Source organism: Micrasema longulum, unplaced genomic scaffold (assembly GCF_059751315.1).
Source record: "Micrasema longulum isolate JH-2025_06_02 unplaced genomic scaffold, ASM5975131v1 h1tg000624l, whole genome shotgun sequence".
In the NCBI taxonomy this organism is placed as follows: domain Eukaryota; kingdom Metazoa; phylum Arthropoda; class Insecta; order Trichoptera; family Brachycentridae; genus Micrasema; species Micrasema longulum.
Window position 1 is genome coordinate 514,867 of NW_028277820.1, and position 13,050 is coordinate 527,916.

At 37.2% G+C, this 13,050-nt stretch overlaps 1 protein-coding gene across 2 annotated transcripts in view; it reads left to right on the forward strand.

Moving 5' to 3' along the window:
- LOC148280057 (tetratricopeptide repeat protein 28) overlaps positions 1–13,050 on the forward strand; it is a 166,917-nt gene that overhangs the window by 128,201 nt on the left and 25,666 nt on the right. For both annotated transcript variants that reach the window (XM_088228987.1, XM_088228988.1), the window contains exons 7-14: positions 3,981–4,206; positions 6,602–6,847; positions 6,970–7,133; positions 7,693–7,768; positions 8,393–8,506; positions 9,278–9,497; positions 10,736–10,955; positions 12,048–12,321. In XM_088228987.1, the coding sequence (XP_088085113.1) occupies positions 3,981–4,206; positions 6,602–6,847; positions 6,970–7,133; positions 7,693–7,768; positions 8,393–8,506; positions 9,278–9,497; positions 10,736–10,955; positions 12,048–12,321 (1,540 nt within the window). The remainder of the gene's footprint in view (positions 1–3,980; positions 4,207–6,601; positions 6,848–6,969; positions 7,134–7,692; positions 7,769–8,392; positions 8,507–9,277; positions 9,498–10,735; positions 10,956–12,047; positions 12,322–13,050) is intronic.

Here is a 13,050-nt window from a genome sequence, read left to right on the forward strand (position 1 = left end):
ATTGGCATTTTTATTTTTTCGATTATTTCTATTTTGGAAAAAAGTTTTTCCATTGAAACAGTATTTTTTAAACAAATGTAAAACCATCAATAACTTGTTCATAATCGACTCTCGTAAGGTTGCAGTCTGATAAAAAGCAGGGAAATCATAAAGTTTTACTATTTTTAAATTGGGATAGAAGAACTGTCTCTTACGTTTGTCAATGCTTCTTTTTTTCTTTGTTTTCAACTGTTCTTATATTGTAATATTAATACCCTATGAATTGTATAAATGGACAATGTTCGTAAATAAATGTATAATTTTTTTTTTCAAATCGAATGACTAGTGAAATATGTAAAAAAAACATTTTTAAACACTGTACAGTCGTTAGAACAGATTTCCCTAGTGAAAAAGACTTTAAATTATTTTGTATAAAAAACATTTCATATAGTATCATCATCATTCCCTTTCCGCACATAATGGTGCATGGGGCACTGCATTGGTACACCAATCGCAGCGTATCTTAATCATTTTTGTTCCACAAAGGTAAGATGATCAGTCTTACGCTTCAGGTACCAGTTTAGGGACAATGAAATATTCTGGAGTGAAAACCCATTTTAAATAAATATAGTATCCCCTTTCCTCGTCTCCTCTTTTCAAAGTATAGCGTTAATCATTTTTATTTTTTTTAGTTACTCTTTGTTTTTTATTTTGTATTAAATCATAAAATTCTATATTTCTATGTACTTGTAATTTTCTCAAACTAATCGGTTTGGGTTGGTAGGAAGATATTGCCTTAAGGCAATATGCTCGCCCTTATATGTATATAAAGTGTTTAATAAACAATTATATTGATAAAAAGCTGCTTTCGGCAAACATAAATATATTTTTGAAAATGAAGAAGTCCCTATATGCTTGAAAAGACAAGTATATGAATCGTGCATATTGCCGATGACAACATACGGACTAGAAACCATGTCTATAACACAAAAAAGTAGCCAGAAATTAAAATGCTCGCAACGATCCACGGAAAGATAGATGCTGGGTGTGTGTCTAAGAGACAGGGTAAGAAATGAAGAAATAAGGCGCTGAACCGGAGTCGTGGATATCATGGATCGTGCAGCGAAATTGAAATGGCAGTGGGCAGGACACTTGGCTAAACAAAATGATGGCAGGTGGACACCCAGAATAATAAAGTGGAGACCGTGGGCAAACAAAAGAAGTGTTGAAAGGCCACAGAAAAGATGGGTCGACGACATTGCCTCCATTGCCGGTAAAACGTGGATGATGAAAGCGGGTGATAGGAAGGAATGGAGACGTTTGGAAGAGGCCTTTATCCAGCAGTGGAGAGAATAATGCTGCAGAAGAAGAAGAAAAAGTAGTGAGTGTCTTGACGAAAAGACGGGTACGTCTCGAAACCGGTAGACATAAAACGTTGGTAAGTGTTTATATACTAAAATTTACTAACATTAATTCAAATGTTTGACCACAAAGTAAATACTTTGAGCACTAACTTTGTGGTTATTCACTATAATGAAATAAATCAAACAACTTTGATAAGTATATCTTAAGAAATAAGCTTGTTTAACTTTGAAACTGGTCGGTGGAAAAGCAAAAGTGTGTTTGTTTGTTAATACATATATCTAAGGCACAAAATCAAGCTTGGTAAAGGTAACCAGACAGCGTAGTTACCAAGAAGATTAGGGCTAAGTTGGGCTGCTTTCGACAAACTAAAATACATTTTTGAAAATAAAAAAATCCCTGTGTGCTTAAAAAGACAAGTCTATGCATCATGCATATTGCCGGTGACAACATACGGACTAGAAACCATGTCTGTAATACAGAAAAGTAGCCAGAAAATAAAATGGCTCGGTGTTTGTCTAGGAGACAAAATAAGAAATGAAGAAATAAGGCGCCGAACCGGAGTCGTGGATATCATGGATCGTGCAGCAAAATTGAAATGGCGGTGGGCAAGACACTTGGCGAGGCAAAGTGATGGCAGGTGGACACCCAGAATAATAAAGTGGAGACCATGGGCAAACAAAAGAAGTGTTAGAAGGCCACAGAAAAGATGAGTCGATGACATTGCCTCTATTGCCGGTAAAACATGGATGATGAAAGCGGGTGATAAGAAGGAATGGAGACGTTTGGAAGGGGCTTTCTTTATACAGCAGTGGAGAGATAAGGCTGAAGAAGAAGATTGATAAAAAAAAAGAATTAAAAAATTCGTCAATGATTGGGACAATATGCATTTTTTTGTAAATGGTCTGTTTTGCACTAAAGCCCTTCGATTGTGTAGCGAGTGACATTTCTTCCTCGGAATACAATGTATTATAATTCACGACCTGGGAATGTCTTGTGCCGTTTCTGGGAGCAGCCTCAGCCCTTTTGCGGCGTTCTCCGTCTCGTTTTGCGGTTCCTTGTTCAGCCCGGGCGGATTGCCGCAACATGGCCGAACTGGCCGCCGCGAGCTTCGTTCGGATGCGATCATCTTTACAGACTGATTTGAGGTTAAATGAGAAAGATGGATTACAATTAACGTTGTTTATTGAGTAGATTCACACGAGTCACATCCTTACATTTTTGTACAGAAGGAATTTACAATAGCGAACACTGGACGCAGAACTGTAGTGAGCGGCACGAAATATCAAGACGAAATGTGTAATGTTCTTCCGGCGCACGACGTTTAATATCTTGTCCGAGCTGACGGTGCAGCGGACCACGCGTTGCGGATCAAAGCGATCTGCCAACCACACGGCTTTTTGTGTTGCTCTCCACAATACTCTAAGAATATAATTATCATCATCATCATCATTCCCTTTCCGCACCTAATGGTGCATAGGGCACTGCACTGGTACACCGATCGCAGCGTATCTTGATCATTTTTGTTACAAGAAGGTAAGATGATCAGTCTTACGCTTCAGGTACCAATCCAGGGAGTATGAAATATTCTAGTGTAAAAACACCCTTTTAAATAAATATTTCATATCAACCAGGTCGGGAATCGAACCCGAGACCTCTTGCGTGGTAAGCAAACGCGCAGACCATTACACCACGAGGCCGACCGAATATAATTAATACATTATTATTACCGACATTACACCACGAATGTATTATAATATAATTAAAAATTCGTACTTTACCGTTACGAATTTTTAAAAGGATTTTTTAAAAAAATCGCTCTTGGAATGACCTTCGACGCTCTTTTACTTATTTGGCGTATAATGTATGATGATGAATAATCTTTGTTACGATTTTTTTAAGTAATTTTTTCATGTTATATTTAAGATAAAAGTAAGGTCCAGTACCCGACTTAAATAAAGTACATCGGGCTTAAGAAAGAGACTGCCGACTTTGTGGAGCACCGTCTTTTTATTTATTTATTTTAAAGAAACAAACAGTCGCCAATGATATAATAACATTTTTTTTTAAATACAGTTAAAGACAGACCAGCAAAGTTTCTGAATAAAAATCATACATATTATTAAATTGTGTTACAACAAAAGGATGTGTTTATGTGTATTTGTAAGTGTAGATGTGTGTTTATGTGTATTAGTGAGGGAGTAAGTGTTCAGGAGGGTGCATCATTAAATAGTAAGTGGGGTCGTATCGCAACCAGAAATAATAAGTCTTAATTTATTTTTAAATAAATTAAGGGGTATGTAAAATATATCAATAGATGAAAAAAAACATTATAGTTCTAACTAACTCTAGCAAGAACGATAGAGGAAAGAGTTTTTCATTCATATATTCATACAGGTACCGGACTCTTGCCACAAAGACCGCTCTACAAAGCCGGCAGTCTCTTTCTTAAGCCCAATGTACTTTATGAACTGCGGGGTACTGTATATACAATAAATAGTCAACAATGCATTTTTTCTTAATCCCGAATTGATTTTGATGCAAGGAAACCTATCCAGCTGTGTTCTTTTTTTACATTTGAATAGAAATAAAAGAAATATGGATGTTTAAGTAAAGGCAAAATTTATTTTTCTTCTCAGGGGTTCGGTGTTCAGCGCGCTGTCTTCGGCGCACTGGGCCCTCAGCCAGCTGGACAAGGCCATCGGGTACATGCAGCAGGATCTGGCAGTGGCCAAGAGTCTGGGGGACACGGCGGGCGAGTGCCGCGCCCACGGGAACCTGGGGGCCGCCTACTTCAGCCAGGGCTCCTTCAAGGAGGCCCTCACGGCGCACAGGTACCAGCTCGTGCTGGCCATGAAGTGCAAGGTAAGGAGACTGTACTAGCACTACTAGACCCGGTTAAACTGTTCTTTAGTATGTAGTGGACTGTTTTTGGTGTATGGATAATCAATTGTATTGGACTTACTAGAAGCTTTCTTTTAAGATTGCGTGTATTAAAAAAAAAAAATTCACTTACATATTATGTAGAACTTTATTTACTTATTTTATGATTTAATCAATGTAATTAAGATTAGAATATAATAAATGAGAGATGCAGACAATACTGAATGAAATCTAGCCGTGTTAAATTAACGCGAATTGAATTTACCCATTCGATGGATGTCGTTAGCTGGGTCGTGTCAGTTGACCGGTACTAACGCTGAGCAGAGAGTGAATGATTTACGTTTCCGTTTCGCCGCAGTTGGTGCCTTGTTAAGTTGGTATACATGCCACTAAAAGTGGGAAAATAAGTTATGTGTACAGTTCCACTTTGTAGGGTCTACGGAAGGTCGGTTGAAGAGATTCAAGTTAGGAAAATTTTATTCATTTTTTTTTTTTTTTTATTTATTTACAATTTTAAAAAACCCGTTGGGGTTACATTAGAAATTTTATATTGTCTAGTCATTTTATGTCTCGTCTAGTCTAGTTAGTTCAGTCATCATGTGCTTTTTCAGATTGATTTTAAATTTGTCTCCAGTAAAAGTTTTCAGGTAGTAAGGCAAGTCGTTGTAGTGTTTAAGTCCATTATGTAGTATTTTTGACTGTCCTGTGTTTGTCTTTGCTTTTTCAATATGATAGTGTTGTTGTTGTCGGGTGTTATATTTGTGTATGTCAGCATTTTTGACAAATATTATGTCGTCGTCTTGTATGTTTCCCAGTGTTATTTTGTGCACAATTTTTAAAGTCTCAATTTTAGTCAAGTAGTTTATGTCAAACTGGTGTGTTTTTTTGTACAGTTCAGTCGTAGAGGTCAGGTAGGGTAGGTTGTATGTTAGTTTAAGAATTTTATTTTGTTGTCTTTGTATTCTTGTTATGTCTGTCTTGTTACCAGTTCCCCAGAAGGCAATCATGTAACTCAATTTACTTTTGACATAGGCTTCGTACATCATAATTTTTTCCTTTCTCGGTATAAAATCTTTAATTTTGTAGAAGAGGCTATGTAGTGATGTCATTACTTTAGTGAGTCCGTCCATGTATTTTGTCCATTTTAATTGTCTGTCCATTGTGAGTCCTAGGTAAGTCACATGTTCTAGTTCTTTAAGAGTTTCGTTGTTTATTAGGTTTTAACATAAGTTGTGTCCGTTTTTTCCCAAATAAAGGGAATAAGAGTACACAAAAAAGAACAAATTAGTCTATAATAGATTGAGTTTTTCTACTGACGTTTCCTAGTGGAACTGCATTTTAACTGTAATAATAAAAATACGTATATAGCTTTATTCCACTTTTATTTACAATTTTTACCAGTGACCGGGTATCGTCGTGACCGACATCGTCAGACTATCCTGGATTAAGTAAATGGATTCTTGTTAAATGCAGCCCTGTAGGTAGATAATGTTTTTTTTTAAATTTATTTATTTAATAAAACATTTACGCTCCTTTTTTCTATTGATAAGATTTAAAATATTAAGAGCCATAAAAATGTCCCTGCCAAAGGACATAATTTTAAAGAAAACCGCAATCAGTAGTTATTTAGTCCACCGAGGACACATCAGTAGTTATTTAGTCCATCGAGGACACATGTGTGTCGTATGTATGAACATTTTCTTTTATGGTGGCCTCCGTGGTGTAGTGGTCAAGACGCTTGACTCACAAACGGAAGGTTCCGGGTTCGATTCCCGGTGAGAACACAAAAATTATATGTAGAATTTTTCTCAAGCCTGGGTGTTCTGTGATGTAATTCACCACTGTAATTGGGCCTCCTGACCTGTTGTGGTGCAAAAATGAAATAAAATGAAAAAAAATATAAATATAGATTTGCGTTATTTAGAATTTACATTTACTACTTTCAATGCCCCTATCAACGTCATTGCGCCTCAGCATATATAGTCAATCTGTCTATCTAATTTTCCCAATTATGTCGGCAAAAGGGTATGTTAGTTCATTAGCTTGTTTCTAAACCGGGAGAAACAAGTCCGATCGGGCAAACCAGAGCCGTCGCCATATCTCTTTACTGGCTACTCTGAAACACTTTGCACAGAGCAACCTTTTAGTGTTCTTTTCCCTGTTTCAAAGAGCCCCGATTCAGACATCTATAAAAAAATCCAAAACTACCAAGTCCAAAAGATAGTTTATAAATCTATTGAAGGCTAGAAAAGAAGACAGAAGATAGCTTTCTAAGCTTACTGATTAGTATGTACGTGCAAGGAGTGTAGGAATTTCCAAACGAATAGCTGGGTTGTATTAAACACTTGCAATTTTGACCTGTTTGTTTTATTCCCAGGACACCCAGGCAGCGGCCGCGGCGCTCACTTCCCTCGGCCACGTGTACACGGCGATAGGCGACTACCCCAACGCTCTGGCCAGCCACAAGCAGTGCGTGCAGCTGGTGAAGCAGATGGGAGACCGGCTGCAGGAGGCCCGGGAGATAGGGAACGTCGGGGCTGTGTATCTGGCCATGGGGGAGTTCGACTCTGCGGTGGACTGCCACACTCAGCACTTGAGATTGGCGAGGAGACTCGGGAACCAGGTAAGGCTTGGAAAGAGAATATCGTCGGTGTACTGATAAAATCCTGTAAATTCATTATTGCCGTATGCGATAGGTACTGCCTGTTTTATATCTTATTTTACGTTTGTCTCTCATGATCATAGGTTGAAGAAGCCCGAGCATATTCTAACTTGGGTTCGTCGCACCACTACCGCCGTAACTTCACGCAGGCAATAGCGTACCACGAAAACGTGCTGAGGATAGCACAAAGTCTCGGGGACAGAGCCGTGGAAGCCAGAGCTTATGCTGGCCTGGGACATGCTGCAAGGTACCAGCTCAACTTGACTTGTTGCTAGATTTACCTTAAGTTAAAAATTGATTCGTGATTCCACAGTACTACCATGGAACCTCGACCCGGTACAAATAATAATTTAAGTAGACTTTTCTGGGAATTCAATGAATAAGAACGCGACAACCACTACATTTTATTCTTCTTATCAATAGCAATATGAGAATACTTGCGTTCCACTCAGTAGCCGGGTTCTTTAAATACCTGGGCTTGAATGGTGAGAACTAACTACAGAGATCCGTCACAATAGATCTACACAGGTTGCAGTGAGCCAATATAGCTCTGACCCTCATTTTTCAGAATAATAACCACCGCACTACGTACAAACATACATACAAGTTCCAAAAACTTAAGAAATATTTAGGTTCAAATATAGACAAGCGTTTAATCAACATTCAGTTTGTTTCACAGTGACAGATAATAACTGTGTTGATGAATAGACTTCCATATTTCCTTCTTAAAAAATCTCCATCTTTGTTTATATACATTACATATGTCTCTTGTGTCTATTAAAAATATGATTATTTTCTATTTACAGATGTGCAAGTGATTATGCTCAAGCTAAGAGGTGGCACGAAAGACAATTAGATATGGCACTGGCAGCAAGAGATAAAGTAATGCAATTTAATAGTAAATTATAATTTAGAATAGATATGTAGGGAGTATTTTTTTATAATTATTAACTTGAAAAATGTTAAATCGACGTAAGAAAAAATAAATAAAATACAGAATTTCTGAAAAAACAGAAAGAGAAACTGAATTATAGTCTTCAACAGAGATGAAGAACATTTAAGAGAAGGTAATATAGAAGTCTAGGCATCTAAAGGGCTTATGACCTGTCAATGGCTGGTTTAAGTGGCCGCTTTACACACTGTGTAACATTCACCATTCTGCCTATATTTGAATGTAGATGTAGATGCCTAGACTTCTATATTACCTTCTCTTAAATTTTCTTCATCTCTGTTGTAGTATGTTAATATAAACAGCTCCCCAGGGAGTTGAATCCAGTCCTTGTCTACAAAAATTTGGACAAACTCAAAATATTGTTGAATTATAGTCCTTAAAATATAGCTTGATTTGAATGACAGTTATCAGCAAAAATAAGGACATAACTTCGTAGTAACGTCTAAGGAATGATTTATATTGACACGAAAAATCATTAGTATCTGGCATGTTAATTTATATTTTTAATACAATGCTTGACATTTGTCTTGATGAATTTTTTTGTTTCTCAATAGGTGGGTGAAGGAAGAGCTTGTTCGAATCTTGGGATAGTGTATCAGCTACTGGGAGAACATGACGCTGCATTAAAATTACACCAGGCTCACCTTTCTATAGCAAGATCACTCGGGGTATGTTTATTATATTCATTTACTATTTGAAATTATAGCAAAATTTTACAAAGAGAAAGAATAGTCAATTACTATTTGAAATTATAGCAAAATTTTACAAAGAGAAAGAATAGTCAACTTCACACCGGTCATGATTTAGTTAAATTAGAGTGGATTGATTTTCATTGCATTATTTTTATTTATTTAGTCGCAACTCTTTGGTAAAAATTCTACAAAATAGAATAAAATAAATCTACCTTATACATTGGTTATCATTCTATATATGCTCCCCATTTGTGGCATATAGTGTCAACAATGAGCCTCGACAGCTTCCAGTTCTTGTGCATCCTCCCAAATCAGATTCGCGTCCACTAGATATGTGGGTACAACGTCTTTATGATTTTTCCAAAAATCTAAAGCGTCGACCGAAGAAAGCAACTTAGCATTTTATGTTCATAACACAATACATTATATTGTGCAAGACCAATCTAATTACATACAGAACGTTGACTCTTAATAGCAATACCGGAAGACAAATCCTGTGCAACATTCTGGAGTACATCAAAACACTGGCTACAATATACAAGGATACAGTTCCTGAAACAAATGAGTTTTAACTATTATATCATGAGTGCTTAAGTGCTTGGCCATAGTGGCGAAGGGTTTGCGACGCGACGAGGGCGCGGTAAACTCAAACAAATAAAGTGTCCACAGTGAGCGCGCAGCCACAGCAAGGCGCTGTGTATGTCGTTTTATTAATTATTTGAACATTTTCTTTCAATTATTTTTCAGGATCGAGCAGGGATGGGTAGAGCGTATGGCAACATCGGGAATGCGTATTCTGCGGCGGGGTTTTACGAGCAGGCCATCAAATATCACAAGCAGGAGTTGACAATTTCAAAAGAAGTTCACGACAGAAGCTCTGAAGCGTCCACTCACGGCAATTTGGCTGTTGCTTATCAGGCCTTAGGAGCACACGATATGGCTTTGCTTCATTATAGATCACATTTAGGTAAAGACTCATTTTCAAATTTAAAAAATCTATATAAATCGCTGACATATAATAAATTGATTGAACAAGATTGAAATGTCAACTATCTAAAGTTGTTCATTTCTCCTTCTTCTTTCTTTCTCATCCCCTCTCCAATCTTCATAGTATTGTGAAGATTTTTAGTTAATTTCTGTTTCAAATTTTGTGTAAAATTATAAAATTCTCTTGAAATTACCTAGAAATTGCCTTAAGGCAATATGCCTGCCCTTATATGTATATAAAGTGTTAAATAAATCAAATCAAATAAAGACAATTTCGAGTCTACTGTATGGTTGAAGGGGAAGTTTGGGCAACTCCACTAACCTGCTGTTGTGATGAAGTTTGACGCAGGCGCTGGAACCTGGTGGAGAAGGTTTTGGTCTTGTGACTCTGGCACAGGTTGTGTTTGGAGCTGGCGGTCTAGATGGACGTTGGCAAAGCTTAGTTGTCAATATATTATTGGGAGCACTTTATTTGTTTTATGTTAGTTTAGTACTGTTTAGTAGTTTTGACAAGCACACACACTCATGATGGCATGAGCATTGTTGTGTGGAACTGCGCTAGGAGAATGGGAAGGATGGGTAGGTAGACATGAATTTAGAAAAATTGTATGAGTTGGTCCGAACACTTATGTATGAAATTGTAAAAACAAGGGTGAAAGTAGGCTGAATGCTGTCATAATGCGATCTCTCAGGTTGATGTTTGATAAAACCATGTTTGATAGGTGCACAAATGTCCATATCTGTGCATTACATATGGCTGAGATAACCATTATGGACAAAATCAAGAAACGAGTTATTTAGTTTGGACATATAGAGAAAAAGGATGGTTAAAAACATTGTTTTTTTGCACCACAACAGGCCAAGAGCCCAATTACAGTGGTAAATTACAACACAGAACACCCAGACTTGAAAAAATCACATTTAATCTTTGTGTCCTCACCGGGAATCGAACCCGGAATCTTCCATGCGTAGGTCAAGTATCTTAGCCATTACACCATTGAAGTCACCAATTTATTCAAATCTTTAATAACTTTTGTATATAACAAAGTTTTCATTAAAACATTCTAGTGTGCGTATTTGGTTCACAGACAGGCACTTACACATTACCAGAGGCTATAAAACATTTAAATGCACTATCCCAACTGCTCTCTAAATTAAAAACATCACCGCACGCCCAATATTATGGATTTTAATTAATTATGTAATTTATTATTCCAGGTATAGCGAGAGAGTTGAAGGACACAGCTGGTGAAGCCTGCGCCCTACTGAACTTGGGAAATTGTCTCTCATCTCGACAGGAGTTCGCGCAGGCTGTCCCTTTCTACGAGCAGTATCTAATGCTGTCTCAAGAGTTGGGGGATGTCGCGGCCGAAGCTAAGGCTTGCCATTTTCTCGGATATGCACACTACTGCATCGGCAACTATAGAGAAGCAGTGAGGTTAGTATACAAATATACTGGACTTGTCAATCCATCTTGTAGGAGACCGTCTTCTTGCTTGCTTTCCTGAGAGAGGGGAGCCGTCATCTAGCGGCCGTCATATAGCGGTGAACGACATCATTAAATCATTGTCTGTACAAACCATAGCCCAGGTTTCCTAGAGAGCGTTGATTGTTACCGAATGTATTAACAGATTTGGAATGTTTTTTCTTATGTAGCGGTGAACATATTTGTGTCTCAAAATGGACTATCAAAAATCACAAAATATAAAATGGCTTTTTTTAATTTTTTAATTTTTTTTTTATTTTGTCTTTAAAAAGTACAAACATAATAAATGAATGTCCTAATATTAACTTATTATTATATTATATATAATATCTAATTATTATTAAAACATATACTAATTATTAACATTTTTAAACAATATTCGTACACTTAAAAAGAAAACTTCTATAAAGCTAACACAAATAAGATTACTTTTTAAAATTTATCTGCTAAACACATGTTTTTTTAATTGACATTTAAATGAAATAATATTTTTTTGCTCTCTTATTTCTAATGGTATTTCCTTATAATATAACTATAACTATAAATCGTGAAAGTGTTGAAATTTGCTATTACTGATCTTCTCGCAAGGGTAGAGATAAAAGGAATTTGGGGATTTTTATTTTTAGCATCCCACTACACTTTGCTTTGTATATAGCCACACTGATGATTACAAAGCGTCACATAAATATGAATACGTGAAACCACGTGATTAGGTTAAATTGACCAAACTGTATAATTTTTCTTCCGGTTTTAAATAGTTTTATAATTGATATTACATAGTTCGGCATTGATTTGATGTTCATCAGTGTACCATATATAAAGCAAAGTGTTGTCACATGCAGTAAATTTATATTCCCGAATTTCTTTTTTCTCTACCCCTGCGAGAAGATTTACAATAGCACCCCAGACGAGACATAACATGACTTGACATATAATATGACTATATAACGGCACCGCTTTTTAAGGAAACCAAAGCTTTACCCTCTACTATCACTGTTACTACCAAATTTTTGAGACTCTCATTATAAGTTACTTTGATTTTAGATACTACGATCAAGATCTTTCCCTGGCCAAAGACCTGCAGGACAAGATGAACATGGGTCGCGCCTACTGCAACCTCGGACTGGCTCACCTCGCCCTCGGGCAGCTGGAGTCATCCCTGGAATGCCAGAAGTACTTCCTGGCCATAGCACACATGACACAGCACCTTCCCGGCAAGTTTCGGGCTCTGGGGAACATCGGCGACGTCCTTATCAAGATGGGGGACATTGAGGAGGCTGTCAACATGTACCAGAGACAGCTGGGATTCGCACGACAGGTGAATAAAATATTACTTAGTAAAGGCGGCATCTAAATGCTATGCCTGTTAATTTTAGACCCTACTACTAAAAGATTCCATTTTTCATTACATATACACCCATGTTCTTATTCTGATCAATGCCAGACATTGACATTGAACTGAGTACTAAGTGGACGGCCAGTGTTCTCATATTGTGAAATCTCCCCCTGCAAGCCTAGATACTTATCAAGCTATTCGGTAGGGGGCGAGCGCTCTAACATCTTCAAGTTAAACCAACGGTCTCCAGAAGATGCGGATTCTTTTGTGACATAAAGCATCTCATTCACATGACATGTGTAAAGCTGTTTCACCATCTGCACTCCAAAACCTGCATCTAGAAGTTTCAGAGATATTCATTCTAGCAGGGTGTTTATTCAATCTCCAGTGCCCTGTAAGGGCTCAAGTGATAATCCTCACATGGTTTCTGCTTAGTTTAATTAGGTCGAAAGCAAATCTTTGCAAGTACTCCTTAAGTAGGTCCTTCACACGATGCTTACCTGGTACTTTTATCCAGAGCATAACGGTCTGCTTCCGGACCCATGACCTAAGTTCAGTTATGTTATAACTTTCATTACTTATTAAGTACCAACCATATACCCATGATGTGAAAATGCCACTTGGGTGTAAATAAACTAAAAAACAAAAGGAAACACAATGACTGATCAAGATACAGTGCAATTGGAATATCAATAAGTGTGGATAAAGGTA